Source organism: Calypte anna, chromosome Z (genome assembly GCF_003957555.1).
Source record: "Calypte anna isolate BGI_N300 chromosome Z, bCalAnn1_v1.p, whole genome shotgun sequence".
Taxonomy (NCBI): Eukaryota; Metazoa; Chordata; class Aves; order Apodiformes; family Trochilidae; genus Calypte; species Calypte anna.
In genome coordinates, this window is record NC_044274.1 from 70,146,516 (window position 1) to 70,161,576 (window position 15,061).

At 34.8% G+C, this 15,061-nt stretch overlaps 1 protein-coding gene across 18 annotated transcripts in view; it reads right to left on the bottom strand.

The window, feature by feature from the left end:
- The window catches only part of MEF2C (myocyte enhancer factor 2C), a 132,896-nt gene that overhangs the window by 61,687 nt on the left and 56,148 nt on the right, over nucleotides 1–15,061 (bottom strand). For 16 of the 18 annotated variants that reach the window (XM_030467305.1, XM_030467298.1, XM_030467306.1 and 13 more), the window contains one exon: nucleotides 11,129–11,326. In XM_030467305.1, coding sequence (XP_030323165.1) covers nucleotides 11,129–11,182 — 54 coding nt within the window. In that variant the 5' untranslated portion in view covers nucleotides 11,183–11,326. Of the gene's footprint in view, nucleotides 1–11,128; nucleotides 11,327–14,818; nucleotides 14,896–15,061 lie in introns of those variants that run through there. The other 2 variants (XM_030467304.1, XM_030467301.1) reach the window with 2 other exon arrangements.

Sequence of the window (15,061 nt, forward strand, 5' to 3'; positions counted from 1 at the left end):
CTATGAAGTGCTGATACTCCATCTTTCTCTGTTTCTTTTAAGTTCATATACTCTTGATATTGCATCTTTTCCATCAATTTTAAAACTGCACCTCAGATTTGCAGCTGGAAATAGACTGAACATGGGGAGTCAAATCTTATTTTTTGAGTGTTACTGACTTTCCATGCCCCCCAATCTCTGCTAGATTTTTAACAAAGAAATAATTTCATATAGATTTAAGTTGTGTAAAAGAGATACACTGGTTATATAAACACCCTCAGAGTAGGCTTCAAGAAATATTTAGTGTTCAAAATTCATGCATGTGAGAAATGAGAATTATAAAGCACAGATGAAGGACAAACAATAACTGACCAGCAACAAATACCACCTTAGAAACCAGGTCTTTTCTAAACACAAGTGTAGCATACTGTATTTCTTTTTAAATTAGATGCTTAGATATATGAACTGGAATTTTTCAGTACAAAGGACTTTTGGTGATATTATATAGGAAAAAATAAAGATATACTTTTAAGGTCTCAGTAGGCCAGCTAATGCCCTGACTTCATTCAAAACCTATGCAGTACAAAAAGCATTGTTATTCTGCCTAAAACCTTAATTTTCCACAGGGACTGTTTTGACAATGAAAGACCTGAACACTAAAATAAAGGTGCTGGTGGCTTTTTTTTTTTTTTTTTCACTCTTCTTTTCTGCATTAGCAAAAACTACCATGAGCTATTCAAACTAACCATATGGTTGAATTTTCCTCTTTTCTGTTTCTTCATGTATGCAATTTCCATTACGTGTATACAATGACTATGATTTTTTTTACATCTACTTTTTTCTCCAATCATTTTCTGTTACAATAATTTATGAAAAAAAAAGGTTTTTTCCTAAGAATATTATTAATAGAATTGAACATGTAATCAAAGTGTCTGATAAGCCCAGCACAGGCACACAACCAAGTTTATAGGTCTGCCTACCATTCCTTAATACCCACAAGCAGTAGCACCTCTGAACTTTAATGCTGAGGCAAGAAGATTCCTGTCCACATGGTTTATATGGCTGCTGTTTTATCTCATCACACTCCTAATGCAAGTTAATTCTAACTGCAACCCCAGACTACCTTAAAATCCCAGCACATCAGGGCATGGAAAATGTGATCTTTAAGTATTGTTAATCTCTGTTTGTTAGTCCATCTGAGAAAGATGAGGCTCTGTGCCAACATTATGAACATTTATGCTCCCAAATGTATACAGAATGGTATTTGTCTTATTGTCATTTCAATCTCTTTAGCCTCTGTCAACATACTGTTAAGAAGAGATGGATTGCCACTAAATACCATTATTCAAGCATTTTAAAAATAAACTTTCCACAGCACTGGTCTCAAGTATGCATAATTGATATTAAGTTCTTTTTACATTTGTCTATCTCAATGGCTTTTGATATGTGGAATGAATAATGTGATACTTAACAAAAATTAATTTATATTCTGGAAAAAAAAAAACCCTAATCTTTCAAATAAACCTTTCTGATTACAGAAAATTGCAATGTATTTGTCGAAATGTGAATATATATAAAAACGTGTTTTAGAAAAAGCTAAACACAGAGAAAATAAAATGTACTAACTCAATGTATTTTTCTGTGTCTGAAATGCCTTTCCATCAACTTTTTGACCACAGTGCTGTAGGTGGAGTGTCTCTGTACAGTATGGTTTCTGTTGCACAGAAACCTCAGAATTTCGCATGTTGCAGCTTCTTACCATCAAAGTCTATTCCAGTACAGAAATATCTTTAAAGCCACTGTTTGCTTTTACTGTTAGGTGCTCCTGAACACTTAGAATAACCACACAGCTGTGCTGCATAGCACATACTTATTTCATAATACTTATCACCAGAATGACAGTGGTTAGAGTTCCTTTTTGTGGAAAGTGAAAAAAAGAAAAACAGTTAGATTTTTTTTTTTCCTCTCTTTAAAACACAGTGTTAATTGCTCTGAAGTTGGTTCTTTTTTTGTGTGTGTTTTTTGTTTGTTTATTTTTGTTTGGTTTTGGGTTTTTTTGTTTGTTTGTTTCTAACTCCTTGATTTTTCTAACATTTTCTAAGTCTTTCAGATAATGACTTCTGCCAATGCCAATAAATGCACTACAAAAAAATTGTACCTACTACTGTTTCTATGGTGATTTGGAATATCACTTTTCTTTTTAAATATGCCCTCCCTCCTCCTTACATTTACATATATGTATTACATTTACAGATATATTTAAATTTATCATGCTTTTACAACAGTTTATGGCATGGATGAATTTGTCTTTTCCAATGTGTCTTGAAAGGTCAGCAACTTCAGGAAAGATTAGGAATGCTTTTCAAACCATTTAAAATCAAATACTCTTTTTGCATAGTTTCCTTCCTGTTGCCACGAAGGGAAGATTAATATATACTTCTCTTCCATATGTTAATTTTGTGAGCTGTATAAGACAGCATCTTTATTACTTAACTTGTTTGTGTCTCAATTGGTTAGCCATTTGTTTTGTTAACCATACTCACCCAAACTTAAAGTTTCTATTGAGTATTGTCTAAACTAACAGATAATAGTTGAGTATCACAAAAATTTTGCTGAGAGGCAAAAGTGAGAATACTTTGAAATATTTTCTTTTTCCTAGGTGGAAGGCAGTGTGCAAACTACACTTAAGCACTTTAGCTGCAGTTGAACTGATAATGAACAAAACACACATGATCTGCGTGAACACGAGTTTTTGAGTATCTGTAGTTAGGCTACCAAAATTTCCAGGTCATCCCATTGCCTTTTTATTATAATACTCTGTCCAAAGTTCTCAGTCGTGACAGCATCTTGTAACAATGAACAATGTTATTTTGTCTTTTGACATAAACAACGCCAGTGAGACTAAACCACATATACAATGAGACAATTCATCAACATACTTAAAAAAAGGCCATCCAAGTGCATTTCAATATCTGTTTAGCATTTAACTTTATTTAAGCAGCAGGAATCAAATCAACCCCACTAGTCCACTACTACCTGTCCTAGTCCTGTAGTTATTCTACTAATTTAAAAGTTTATTTTTAAAAAGTTGAGAGGCAAACTGCCCCCTTGGGTGCACTGAGAAGCTATGTTACTACAGTATTTTGCTATATGAATAAGTATTAATTGGGTGCTGCTTTCAAGTATGGAGAAAAAAGAAAAAAACAAACCAAAACAAAATAAAAAACCCAAACCAACCTTGATATAAATTAAGATGAGCTTTATATACATTTGGATGAAATTCTAACTAAAGGTGAAACCCACTTCATCTGCTAATGGAAATGTACTGCAGCAGATAGTTAAAAAGACACTTTTCCACTTCAACTCTGGCACTTCTTTAATGCCATGGAAACACCTCTCAACTACTTCTTCATGCAGAAAACTGCAAGAGCCTTCTGAGAAATGGACCATGGAGCACTCACTGCAGCTTCTGTGGACAGCCTGAATTGAAGAATGAATTCTCCATTTAGAGAGTAATTTGGCCCAGCACAGACTTTCTTGTTTAATCGCTAATAAATAGAACTTTGTTAAACCAAATAAACTACAAGGTAACGTTGCTTGGTTGTGAATGTAGATTCTTTTTAAGTCCTGAAATTTCAACTTAAATATGTGTGTGTGCAAATGGTGGTACTGGTCATGGGTAATGGTCTTTATGTAGCTAAATTTTTAATTATATGCTGCTTATATTAATAAATAGATCAGCAGAGGAACAGAAGCAGCCATTAATGCTCCTGTTTAATGAATACAACCCTGCAGATATATTCTTTTTGTTTGTCAGACTACAGTGTTCTTTTCCTTCTGTATTTTTTGGTGGGAGTTGGTTTGGCTTTAATGTAGTTTAGTTTATTTTTAGTTCTAATTCATGCTCTTTTAGTACTTTTTCTGAAACCTCACACACTCCAAGAGGCTGAGCCATAAAGCACTCTGTATTTGCCACTAGCAGTCCCAGTATATGTGGTAACACTTTAAGATGTCAAAGTAGCAGTCCTGTGATTTTTCAAGCAATTCAGTCCAGCCAGAAGCAAAATATCAGCAATCATTTCAGTTCTTCCTGTTGTGATTATAAAGACATATAGCTGCTGACACAAGAAGATGAGAGAAACAGGGAATCTGCAGACAATCTTTCCCACATATATCTGTTGCCTTTAAGCACATACAAGTGAGTAGTGAAAATCAGGGACCACTGATGCACAGAAGCTTCTGATATAGCCACTACCTGGTCAAGAATTAAGTGTTTTTCTGGTTGTTCTTGTTTCATCTCTGGCACAAGGACTAGAGGAAGTGTGGTAGATAGGATATATGTAACAAGTGGAAGCTAATATACTTGATTTCAAACAAAATAAAGTCAAGTTGGCCACGTGCAAAGCAAAGGGCTCTTGACTAAAATGTCACCAACAACAGGCACCTAATCCTATCATACAATGAAATCCCATACAGCTACTGGAGAGACATGAGCTATTGTCATATGCTCTCTTCCCCTTCCTCCTATCTGATTTTGTGTAGATCGGTTTGTCATATGAAGCAGCCTGGCTGCCTGGTTATCTTTACAGTAACTCTCAGTGGGATTGGGAAGCAGCACCAGTGCAGGATTCACTGCAAACAAACCTTCCTTTATGTAGTAGCTTGGCATGCCATATTACATGAAAGACCCTTTAAAGAGCATTAAAGGACCTTCAGCAGCCTGCTTCCATGTTCCTGTAACCCTCCAGCATAATTTACAGGGATGAGACAGCAGTGATTATGCTGGTAAAAGAGCTATTGTCCCAGAAAGCCTCGAGCATTCTGAGCTACAACTTGCTGAATACTTCAGATAAAGAGCAGCTCTAAGCAGGATGCCCTAAAATTATATACATATATATGTATATATAAAATGGTCATGATAAATCAGTATAAAAGAGAAGTTTTTGTAGTTGGGTGTTAACACCCCCTTTTTTTTTTTATTAGTACATAAATAAAATAGAATGATCATTCAGTCTGCCCAACTCCAACACATGTTGGTGGGTCTCTCGCATGAATTTTTTCTTTGTAAGTAAAGAGGAATAATTGGAAGATGTGTTAATTAACAGATGACATAGTAACTCAGAAATCAGTCGGCTAGGCAGTAACAATATGCTTCCCACTTTAACTTACAAATTAAGATATAAAACCAGGCAGGGATGCAAGACTAATAAAGAGTTTTAATCTCTGATATACTTCCTTCCCTTTTGTTCAATCAGGGAGATAGAATTCAGTCCATTACATATAGATGTAAAGCTATGTACATATTTTAAGCAAAAAAGCCCTATAATCTCTATAAAAAATATAATAGCCAATATAATATACAAGAAAGATGACTTTTTGTTGGGTTTTTTTTTTTTTTTTTTTTTTTTTTTTTTTTTTTTTTGTTATGCTGTCACTGGTTCTGGCAGGTACAAAGAGATGTTTAGGGTAAAAAAACATGTTTACTAGTTCTGTGCTGCTAAAATGTTCATAAGGTAAAGGTCAAAGAATATTTCATTCCCTGCTGAGCAAATGGTCAGGAAGCACATTTGTCTGCATTTCCTGTCATAACAGGAAGAGTGTAACTTCTTCCTCTCCACAATGGCTTCAGTTCTGCTTCCCACCTCCAGCTCTTTCTCCCTCAGGGCTTTCCAGCCCATTCCTTACAAGACAAGAGAGGCTGTGCCTGTGTCTGCACTGGTTTTCAGCTCTGCTGTGCTGGCAGATGCTTCATTCATTACTGCACTCTTTTTTACTTGGGATTCTTGCTCGCACTTCAAATTAGAAGTAATTTGACCTAAATATTTACCTTATGCTAATTCACTCTAAATTATGCTCAGAACATACGTTTGTAATACAAGAACACTTAAATATAATATGTTCTAGAATTTCACAGTTCAGTTCAGCTTAAAAAGTTTACCTCTCAGGTAGCCTCTCATGAAGTGAAAAGTGCTGCCAGAGTTGTAGAGACTACAGGAGCTTAGGAGCCATGAAAACTTGGGGTGTATTCTTTGCTTACAGAATCCTAACTTTACGTCTGAAAAATGAAGGACCAAGGCTAACTGTAATGCTGTATTTGGCATACATGTATTATTGTGTGTAATTTAATGTAAGCAAGAGGAGGAATTCAAATTTGTACAAGATAAAAATCATGTGATGTTTAAGACAAAGTTGCATTGAACAGAATGGTGCTTAGTTGCACAGATGAACAGCTATGATTTCATAGGGAAATATTTCCCTGAGGGAAAAAGATCATAAAATCTCAGATCTTGGATAAATGAAGATACCCAATTAGGGAAGACTGAAAATACCAGGAAACTGGTTGAAAAAGTTTTCCATCTAAATTGTACTCATGTTAGCATTAATATGCAAGACTCTTCTTTCTTTCTAAGGGGGAGTTTCTGATTCAGTTCACAGTCTCTTTCCTTTTAAAAAGAGCTTCAACTCAGATAAAAATAGACTCACAAGGCTGAAATTAGTTTTGAAACTAGCAGCATTAGGTATCAAAGTCAGTAGAACAAATCTAGGTCTTCCTGCAAATGGTCATTTCCCTCTGGGATACTCTTTCCCTGACCCATAACCTCACTTTACTTATCTGCTTTAATTTGTTCTGTATTGAGCTGATAACTGCAGTAATTCTTGGTTTACAGATTTTCTGGAATCAACGAATGACAAAAGGTACATGCATGAAAAAGTTAAACACCAAGTGTCTGAGAGAGTTATAATCTCATAGGATTATACAGATGTGATACTTTTAAAAGGATGTCTTACTATTTAGGCACCTCAATACTGAAGTGTACACTTCCTAGGTTATTTAATAACACTTAAGCTCCCAGTAGCTCATTACAATCTGAAAGATATGGTTTAAGTAATTTGCAGAATCATTAGGTAAGATTAACTCAGTTTTAACTGTGATACTGACAACAACATGCTTCACAAGCAAGGGAAAAAAACTGCAGAACTACTGAGTAGACTGGAGGGATAAGAAATGGTGGATCACCACTTCACACCTGGTAGTTAATAATAATTAGAGAAACCAGTGGATTAAAGGAAGACAGTGTTCCAGACCCAATACTAGAATGTCAATGGGTCAATATGCCCTCTTTTCTGGTCAATGTACCTCTGGATTTAGCTCACAAGCCATGGATTTAATGAGCTATTTTGTAAGTGACCTTGTGTAACAGCAATACAATATCATTTATGTCGTTACCACTATTTATTTGAGACCTGGGCAGCCCTGCCTGGATGGTTGTATAGAGAGTTTCAGATGATCCCCGTCTACAGCAGACCACAAAAGGCCTTCATTAAAACTAACAAAGTATTTCAAAGTGATGAAAAGCCAAAAAAAAAAAAAAAAAGAGGATTTTTCTGAAGTTAATGAATGCAATTTTTCCTTCATGTGTTGTCCATAACAGGTCTAGCTGTACAACTTCTTTCACTTAAGAAAACCAGAAAATAAAGTTCACCCAAGTTTTTGCAAATGTCCTTCCTCTTTTCTTTTTTAAACCACCCATAATTCTTCGCAGCAGTCTTCTCCAGATATTGATTGAAATTTCTGCACAACAAACTTTCAGGAGTTAGGAGCATCCAACATCAGATGCCAGTGCTAATATTTTTGGTTTTCCTAAAAATTTTTGGTGGTGCAACTAATACAATGTATGTAGCCTACTTGAATGGGCTGTTCACAAAGCTCTACCACAATCTCACAAGCCTGAGAACACCACCAGAGATTCATTCCACTTTTATGAAGACTACCTAATCCAGTGTCACAATTATGAAAACAGTGTCTGGTCACATTGGCTGCTTATGACAAGCTTCTCTTGAAAGTTTTATTTTCTCTTTGGGAACGTGGCAGTAACTAAGCGAGGCAAATAAATACACTTTTAATCTAGCCCCAGCTGTTATTTAAACTCCATTCCCTATGGCTAAGAGAGGGCTGAAAGAGAATTTTTCAGATGAGTTTTTCTGAAACTTTCATAGCCGAAGAGAATTTGTGACCACTCATAAAATTCAAACATCCTTGCCACCTTTGTAACCACATGGTAACTCTGATGGCTACGAAAAAAATGCCAAAAGCATCTCGGATGAAACAATCTGAAATTAATGGCTTCTCCTGGTTAAAAGCTTGAGCTCTGCATATCCTGCAGTCAATGACAGAGACCCTATGAAGTTCAGGGTAGAAGGACTGGGTCTCTAATGTCTAGGTTGCAGTAGTTTTCCTTTAACTTACTCCAAAATGTTGGCATTAAAAATAGTTTTTGAGTGCAGATCATATCCCCACATTGCACACTTCTATGTGATTTGCAGCCAGACATCTGACTCTGGACTGTTTCAACTTATATTTATTAATAGTATGGTCGCTAAAGTACATAAATCCAACCAGCTAGACTTGGTTGGAAGGAATCCCCTTGATGAGAGGTCAGCACTATTTCTGTCCTTTCCAATCCATTCATATGAACACTTTGAGAACTAAGGGAGTCTTCTGCAATAGCAGAGTGCTGTGGAAGAGAGCAGAAGTTATCATGGTATTAAAAATGCTCCTTTCAGTGGTGGCCTCCTGCATGCACTGTCCTGCAGAAAATTTATGTGCTCGAAAAAAGCTGAGGATGCACTATCCCTGTGTATCATATTCCCATCTAACATGCTATGTATTGTGCAACCACTCTGAGTTTGAATGTAAGCAACAATAATGCAGTTTCCAGTGAGCATATTGTCTGCTGTTCATCAAAATACCTTCCAGTGAGGTAGTGAGAAAGAAAGCCACCTCCATACAAAGTATGGTAAATAGAGCAATAAATGGTCTTGGTGAAACTGTGTTTTAGCTGGTATCTTAATATTGTCTTGGTTTGATTTTTTTTTTTTCCCTGATGCAATCCTTTAATCTTTCCTGTGCATCAAATATATTTATGCCATAAAAAAATAAAGATTATCAATCATGTATTATTTCATGATTACTAGAAGCATGTAAGTTAGAAAACAAACTGATGAACCTTCATTGAAGCAGCAATAGCCAGAGGAACACATCACATTTTAAGAAATATTAAGGCTTGTGAAACAGTATATCTATATATTTGGTTAAAAATAAAGCAGCTATTACAGAAATTACAGTTTTATTTATTCATATATTGTTACAACCAAAAAGCACAATCCCACAATCCAAAAGGATCAATGGATCCGTTTCACTGTTTTCAAATCTAAATGCACTAAATGCAGAGAGGATAAAACTGGTAGAAACACTTTCTAAACTATGTTTCAATATATTAATAAAAATTAGGAGCAGAATCAAGAGAATTACACTATGTGAAGTGTAAAATAAGGCAAATCTGTACCTTCAGCCTCACAGTGACTGAACAACTAGTATTATCAAATAATAGAAAGATAAATGCTTTCTGCATTAACACTATAGCTGTTAGTATACTAGTATCATTTTATTCATAGTTATTAGTTCTGAAAGCTGCTGCTGGAAATCTTGAGTCTACTGTGAATGACTTTAACAACCAGCTGTCTCCAATTTTTAAAGTAAATTTAGCCTCTTGGAAGATATCCCTTCGAAAAAAATGGTGATTGAATTCTCTCTAAATCCTGTATTTGAGTGAGAAAGTTGACAGTGAAGAGATAGTATGAACTAATGGTACTGGTGACAACAAGCTGTCGTATCATTTACAAAATAATTCAGGTTAACTTCAAAAATAAGCCATGGTAGTATGGGAAAGTTTCAAACAACTTGTGTCTTAATGTTTAATGATAAATTCTGTCCATTATTCAAATCCAATTTCAATTTCGAGCTAGAAACATCTTAAAATAAATATGGTGATGGTTTTATACTAATAGAATTGCATTTTTTTGGCTTGGCCCACAGCAACAGGCAACCTTTAAGGAAAATAAAAAGTGTATCCATCATAAATATGATATGATATCCATCCATTTTGTTTTTATACATGATTTTCTGCCAGGGAGAACACAAGTGACTTCTAACACTACAAAATTTAAAAATCCTTGGAAAGCATATTTAAAATCTTTATTTGTTGTTACTTTGCTACACCTAGGCTGAGGATTTTATGAAGCCATAACAATGTTGTTATGAAGACTAACAACGTTACTTAAAAAAGAATATATGAAAAAGGTTTACATCAAGCTAACAGAGGTAATACATTAATAGCAACTGGATAACAAATTCTCAAAAAAAATCTACTGAAGATTACTCCTAAATTATAGCCACATATATGAACACTGATCATAGTGTTAAATAATTTTGTGGACCTTTTCTCACACTTGTGAATCTCCAGTTTCAACAAAACATCCATCCATCTACACCAAATGTAAAAAGCAGCAGCTTTTCACTGATTTTATTTTAAGGTGCCAATTGTTGAATTTATTTTTCTGAGAAAAAGAAAGAGGTTTCTCTAACTTATAACAATATTTTAAGTAGAAGTGAAAAGTGTTGATAATGTATGACAGCTACTCAGCCATTTTGTCTAAAGCAGTGGTAATAATTAATTAACCAGTCCTGCTGGACCTATTTAGTCATAGCATCAGTAGTGGAGACATATCTTCAACATGCCAGTATTATTGTATGTGTGTACATGCTAGATTACCCACATTCTCTTAAAAAATCAGACAGGAAAAGATGAGATTTTTTTTTTTTAATGAAGTTGTCTCTTTTTAATAGGAAAGAGGTAGAAACAAAACCACTGCAAATGTGTAGAAACGTAAATAATTTGGATCCGTGAATTTAAAGGCAAGACCTCCAGCAAATAAACTTTAAAATAATACTAAAAGTCTATATCCTGTAACAACTTGCAGGTGTGCTTAGCCCTGTATATTACACACTGAATTCAAAGCAAATGCAGAGGGTGTCTGAAATAGAGCATCTGTATTAGTCTCTGTAAAATCAAGGCCTCAAGTAATAAATTCCTAACTAAACGTTACTAAACTTGAAAAAAACTGTGTGTGAGGTTTCTGGTTGTTTTCAGAAGTGCTTTTTCTTTGATGGTCTTCCATACACTGTGTATATGTATACATATATGTATGTACATGTATACGTACACAAAGTTATTGGCTTTTTTAATCACTTACAAGTTGCTTTAGAAATATAATACAATGTTCAAATACAGTATTTTTTGTTACTCACCTGTCTGTTACGTTCATCCATAATCCTTGTAATCTGAATCTTTTTTCTCCCCATAGTCCCCGTTTTTTTTCCTCTCCTTCTTCCTTAAAATTATGTATTTTTCCCTTCTCTTTTCTTCCTCTTTCCCGTTTCCTCAAAACAAACCTCCTTCTTCAGCACTTGCACTACTCAGTTCACAGTCCCCTGCATCCGTTCCTGCTAAACACAGAAATGAAATAAAATGTTATTACAAAACTGATCACTAGATGAAAGGTATTATATGGAGCTGGCCAAGCATCCTCTTTATAGTTTAGTGTGCAAGTAAATCAAGATTAAAAAGTACTGTATCTATAAAATAATTAATATATAGAGAAACAACCACAAATGTAAAGGCTTCTTTTTTATGAACAAATCCACAAATGTATCTGGAAATGAAAAAAAAAAGGACTGAAATTCACATTACCAAAACTTTAATGGAATTTGGTGTCTCTAGTTTTAAGTATCACTCATGGCTTTAATATGAAAAATTACCTAAATCACAGAGTTAATGAACCTTTCTGTACCTATGTATGCTAAGTAGGCCAGTTAATTCATTTCTGAAGAGAAAACAATCTTGTGTTTTGACAGCAGAGGTGATAATGTCCCTCATTATGCAAATAGGATGGACCTTTATTAAAGTGTCACTTGATGTATGTGAGATGTCAGCTACTTTAAACCCACTTTTTTTAACCTTTTCTTTAAGATTATAGATTAGTGCAAGTATTACCCAAGATACTTAAAGACGAAAAAAGTAATGTATTTTCCCTCATTTAATTTCAATGTAGCTCCTGAAAGGTTCTAACAAATTATTAATAACTAGCAAACAGGTACATCTTCCCATATAAAAATTCTTGCAGTAAGAGCCAAGCTGTAGAGCACAGAATAATAGAGACTGATTATAATTTAGGGATGTTTTGAGAAATGTTTTCACAGTTTTAGTAAATGCACCAGTAGTAGCTCCCTGAATGTTGTGATACCAGCTCCATGGCACAACCAAAAGCAGTGAGATGTAATATATAAGAATACACTATGCAGCACTCATTCCGTATGTCACACAATATTATAAATCACAAAATTGATTTCTATCATATGCAAAGTAGTTTTAACACTTAAAAGACTTGATATCAATATAAGAAAATATCACCTACTAATGAAGCAGATGTAATTTTTTTTTCCTTTTCAACCCTTTTTGAGCAACAGAGTTCTTTTAAAAACAGAGAGAAATCTGAGCAAGAGTAATTTCAAAAAATTTTTTTTTCTGCATTAGATCCATAGTGCACTGAAAAGTTAAACTTCAGTAACTTTAAGAGAGAAGGAAGCTGGTGTTTTCTTATGATTTTAAGGTCATAGTTTTGCAGCCAACCTGATAAATTCTCACAATTTGTTACGTAACTCTAAGCCGATGTCCTCTCCATTTAATCCATTGTTTGGCTCTGACTCAAAGCTACTGAGGTAGAAAAGCAGGACCTCACTCATTCTGATCTTCGTTCCTCTCTTGATTCTCCTTGCATGCATTAAACTTTAAGCTGCTCAAGTGTTTTACCACTCCAAGAAAAAAAAATAAGCTAAGAAATCAGCAGGCAGTCTGATCTTTTCAGCTATAATACAGCTAGTCTGTTGGGACAGGTATAATTCTTACTACGTTTCTTTACAGGAATTACTTTTTATATTATTTGATAGGCATATCTATATATGCCTAAGTCATTACCATTACGTAGAATGTGGAACTATTAATTTTGCCAATATAATAAAGTGAACAGGCTGCGAAGTTGTTTTTTTTTTTTTTCTGCTTTTTACTTGTTTGAAAATAGTTTGACTGCTTAAAAGGACACAAAGGCCCTTGATCTTACAAAAAAGAAAAAAAAAACCAAAAAACAAAACAAACTCCAAAAGTTTGAAATAAATAAGGCTGATTAAATAGATTTATAAAACTTTTTTTTTTTTTTTTTTTTTCCAAAGCTAGGAGACAATCTTATCTGATATTCAGTGTTGACAAACAAACCCAGCCTATTTTTAGAAGCAGTTTTAAGTTTCCTCAGACTGGGTTTCTTTCCTGTTTTTCCTACAGCCTTACCTCCGAAACAAAGAGCAAGCTAGAATGGTGTTTCCCATGCACATGCAGGACCCAAAGGAGTCTCTCTGTAACAGTAAGCCAGGACACTGGTCCACAGCAAATGCATATGGAAATATTTCCTTTCCTTTCATTCAGCTGAAGCCAGTAGCACTATCAGCTTACATCACCATGTCTGCCTAAACTCTTATTCACTGCAAGGTGGAAGGTCAGGATGGAGAGATTAGAGCAGTGGTGACAGGTTAGCAAGAAGGAGAGCTGCTCAACAGATCAAGATGCTGATGCTGAGTGAGGACAGAAAAATCACTGAATAATCAGAAAAATCTACCAGGAAAGGGGAAAACAAGCATGGTGGAGGAGCAATATGTTGAGTCCCTCCCACACACTGAGCAGTTCCACATTTAAGACCAGTTTTTAAACAAGAAAACCTTTTGTAGACAGATTACTTAAAATTTCCATGATCTGCACAAAAAAAAGTAATTTATGAAACGGTTGATAAGCAGAATTTTATTATTCATTACCTGTAGTAATCCACTAAGTACACTAGTTTTATTTTAAGAGGAAAAATAGATTTGCAGGAAAATAAAGTCGAAGAGGAAAACAAAGATGATTTGGTTATTAACTATTACCACACAATCTGAGAGAACCTGAAGGGGAAGACAGAATGTGTTAAGTCATATGTAGCAAACATTTGCAAAGAAACAGAATTTTCCTTCAACAGGCAGCAGGATAAGTTTTCCTGCCTTGGCAAAAAAAAACAAAAAAAAAACAAAAAAAAAAAAGAAAAAAATCTCAATCCTGTTTGCTTCCTGGCCTAATTTAAAATAAAAGTTTTTCAGTTTTTCTAGAAAATTTATTTTCCTTTTTAAAAATAATTTCTTCTATTTTTACTGCTGCTGGAAATGAACTGGGAATGCTCTGGCAGTCTTTTACAGATACATCATATTAACATACCCTGTTTCACATGCTATTCTTACTGTGTGGTTAATTTCATCAGTACGTACATTTGCACATTACAAATTTGTACAGTATTTTCACATTTACATATTTCAAGCAGATAAGCTGGACTGATTCCAAATCAATGAGATTCAGAAGAGTAAATCAAGACATCGGATTCAAGGGCTACAACCTTCAAAGCCTGGTGGCTTCTGAGTTAAAGAGAACCTAAAGAAATCTGCAGACAGCAAATCCCCGTGGCTGCTTTAGGACTTCACCAGTGTTCTCAATACCTTTTTGAAGGTTTTGCAGGATTAAGGATTACATATTAAGTATTTAGAGTTCCTGTTAACTGATAAACTGTATTTCCCTAACACCAATAAGGCACACTTCAGAAAAACTGACAGTATAACAAAACTCAAATAGTAACTTCAGGCTTTCATTATACACAAGAATCTAAAAAGGAACTTAAAATAATCCCAGAAGCTTTGTTGAAGTAACTCTCCACATAAAAGAAACCTTCCAACATAATGACATGGTTACATGCAAACAAATTGCACTTAAAGAAACATATAGTTATAAGCATTGTGTTACGGTCTTCGGCATTTTTCCTTTTTGCTAACCCAAACACAGGAAAAAAAAAAAAATAAAATCAGACTGCTTACAAAAAGAGGAACTTCATTTTTTGGCGGGCTTCTGTTCGCTATATGATTTGGCAGAGAGGCAGTGTGGTAGCTGACAGAAGACTGATCTGAGCCTTGAGGAGGGAAAAGAGCTCATGGACAAACAGAGCAGATCCCTTGACCACTCCTGTCTCTCCTTGGTACATTCACAGACAGGCACAGACAGAGGCACACAGATACACACACACACACACATGCACACCCTAGAGCCCTTCTCTGCAGCAC